The 2,773-nt window shown below is 48.8% G+C and overlaps 1 protein-coding gene across 1 annotated transcript; it reads left to right on the top strand.

Annotated features, from left to right (window-relative positions):
- Positions 1–224: 224 nt before the first annotated feature.
- LOC134447073 (MANSC domain-containing protein 4-like) lies at positions 225–2,571 on the top strand. Its single transcript, XM_063196359.1, has 3 exons — positions 225–444; positions 727–861; positions 1,550–2,571. The coding sequence occupies exons 1-3, from the start codon at positions 225–227 to the stop codon at positions 2,569–2,571; spliced, it is 1,377 nt and encodes a 458-aa protein (XP_063052429.1).
- The last annotated feature ends 202 nt before the right edge of the window (positions 2,572–2,773 follow it).

Raw genomic sequence — 2,773 nt, 5'->3', positions numbered from 1 at the left:
GGGGCGTGAAAGACGGGTGGAGAGAAAACATAAGATACCCAGAGCTGTCAGAGGTAGCCTACATTCCTTACAGGTATGATAACTAGTTACGCACCTGTGTGGAGGATCAGCACAGCAGGGAACCTCTTAACGAACCACCAAAACTCGTCAGCGGATAGAAATGGTCATGTACAAATTAAGGTCAAACTTCTAAAATGACGGTGGAGTTCGTTTAATCGCGCGCAATGACTGTTACATGGAGTTTATTCACAATTCTGAGTTTGATTGCATACACGGAAACAAAGTGCTCCCCGACCTCATATTACAAAAACTGTTGGATTAAGCGTTTCCCGGGTCTTTTCATCGATGTAGACGAGTCCCAAAGAAGAGGTGCACAACTTCTCAAGACGTACCAAGAGGACACAGCGCTGAAATGCAGCAGAAGTTGTTGCCTCACGCGAAATTGTAAGTTACGTTTAAAGTAGGCTGGTTACAGATATGTTGCGGTATAACAAAATGCAGGCTATGCGCCTTTGTTCCATGACTTTTGACTTTGATAAATGTGTATGACAGAAGTTTGGACTGATGCGTCTCATACCAGTGTTGTTTTGTTTACGTTGTGGTGACTGATTTTCAGCCTACCCTATCCAACTGATATTCCAATGTATTGTCTCAGAACTCTGAATGCGTTAGATTTTTTTTTTTACCCTGTTTTATGCATACCTGCATGTGTCCTGCACGTGGCAGTCTCCTGTAACCTGGCCGTCTTCCACTACAATACATCTCGGGAGGAGGTCAACTGCTTTCACCTTCACTGTCCCTCGTTAGAATGCTGCATCCTCCGACAAAGGCGCAATGCCATTTTGTACAATGTCACAAAAGGTGAGTTTTGCGCAGTGAATGGCTGTGATTGCAACTGGCATTCTCACTACTGGCTCCACGCATACACCGTTTTGTTTCTAAAGATGCCATATGAAAAAGAAATCCATGAAACTTAAATGTTTCATATTTGTTTTTGACCAGTATTACATGGCGCTAATACTAGGCTATATATTTTAATTATAATACGTACACATTACATAATCAGTGCCAATAAATTGAATCAGACTGTAAACACCATAGATGGAATGTGTATGTTGGTGTATCTGAATGCCATATGGCACATTCCACACAGGATAGGCCTATAAAAGTGGCCTGTTTCTTATTCTCCTCATAAAGAAATCTTGTACAGTATAACCATTGAATCACTTTGTACATCTCATGTATGAACCCGGGTCCCCTGCGACAGTGCAGTGCCCTGAGGGACTGGGCCATTATTTGGTTTGGTTTCTGAATTGCATAAAGCTTCTTTATTGTGTGTTGCATAAACCATGTGAATATGTGTCCATTGCTGAATCTCAAATGGTGCACTTGTGCACTTTAGTGTTCATCGGTGGGTATGGCGTATGGCACAAGTGTGCCATTTGAGATCCAGCACATGTTAATGTACCTTGTGAAGCTGCCATGTGTATTAATGTGTATTGTGTCGTATTGTTTATTTATTATGTGTATTGTGTTTATTGTGTCGTAGGTGTGGATCCCGACCTCTTGGTGTTTGGCAAGTCCTTCAGTCCTAACGTGCGTCTGTGGCCCCACATGGCCTCCTCCAGACTGAACGGCTCGGAGCCGGTGGTGGTCTCCGACAAGCGCCAGTTCAACCGCCCCGCAGTGCCTGCCATCCAGCCCCCTCCCCTCACCCCTGCACCAGTGAAATGGCCAACAACACATTCCCCTAAGACCTCCACAAAGCTCCCCCTCACCTCCACAAGTCCAACAAGATCCACACAGGAGCCAACCACCACCATGGGCGCCACATCCCCAGGCAAGAGCAGTGCCCGTGCCACCTCCCCTGGCCAGACCGCCCCTCAACTTTCAAGCTCAACGTCTTCCAATAGTGCTCCAATACCTCTGCATGGGATGCCTGTTTCCCAAAGAGTAACCTCATCACGAAATCCATTCACCTCACTGCGGCAGACCAAGTCCAGACCACCACACAATACTCCGGTTTCACAGAGCACACTGACGCCTTTCCAGCAAACCACTTCTGTGTCTCCTCCACACAGAACGCCAGCTTCCCTGCACGCAAGTCAACTACGCCAGCACACAACTCCCACTATGCCCCACCACCACCACACCACTCCAGAAGCTCCTGGTACCCCCCTCTCCCAAACAACCACCACCCCCATCCAAAAATCACCGCTGTTTACTGGGACCAGAAACCTGACCACAGTGGCAGCTCCTGCGAACGTGGAGAGCGGCGGGCAGCTGTACCCCAACGATACAAAGGGCTATGTCAGCCGGAACCACACGGCCGGAACCCCCGAGGTTCCGCAACCCGAGGACTTGTCTCCCATGTGGTACCTGGCCGCCAACACCCTGCTGGTAGCCGTGGCGACGTGCTCGGCCGTGCTGGTGGGGTGCTGCTGCGGCGTGGTGGTGGCCGTCAGCTGGCGGGGGCGCAGGAGGAAGAAGGGGCGCTACAGGACGGCCGGGAGGGGCAAGAGGCGCTCCATGAGACTCGTCAAGTACGTCATAGTCAGGGAGAGCCTGTGAGCTGGCAAAATAGTCAGGGCCGGATTAACGCATGCACGGACTAGATCTGCCAAGGGCAATATTGAGAAATGTACCTGTATCTATTGTGTTCAGTACAGATGCTAGACATATTATCCTTAATTCCTAGCTCATAATTATGACACTGTCTATATAATTTGTTGCGAAAGTTGCCTTTGGTGGGCATAGCAACCTGTAGCCTAGG

Source organism: Engraulis encrasicolus, chromosome 4 (assembly GCF_034702125.1).
Source record: "Engraulis encrasicolus isolate BLACKSEA-1 chromosome 4, IST_EnEncr_1.0, whole genome shotgun sequence".
NCBI classification, from domain to species: domain Eukaryota; kingdom Metazoa; phylum Chordata; class Actinopteri; order Clupeiformes; family Engraulidae; genus Engraulis; species Engraulis encrasicolus.
Note: the sequence above shows the minus strand (reverse complement) of the source record. Positions and strands in the feature narration are given on the sequence as shown.

What these genes read in the sequence shown, in the direction of transcription:
- LOC134447073 (XM_063196359.1), top strand. Translation starts at nt 225, where the DNA reads ATGACTGTTACATGGAGTTTATTCACAATTCTGAGTTTGATTGCATAC. An exon ending in TTGTTGCCTCACGCGAAATT is followed by an intron (nt 445 to 726) that starts GTAAGTTACGTT and finishes TGCACGTGGCAG; the next exon opens with TCTCCTGTAACCTGGCCGTC. An exon ending in TTTGTACAATGTCACAAAAG is followed by an intron (nt 862 to 1,549) that starts GTGAGTTTTGCG and finishes ATTGTGTCGTAG; the next exon opens with GTGTGGATCCCGACCTCTTG.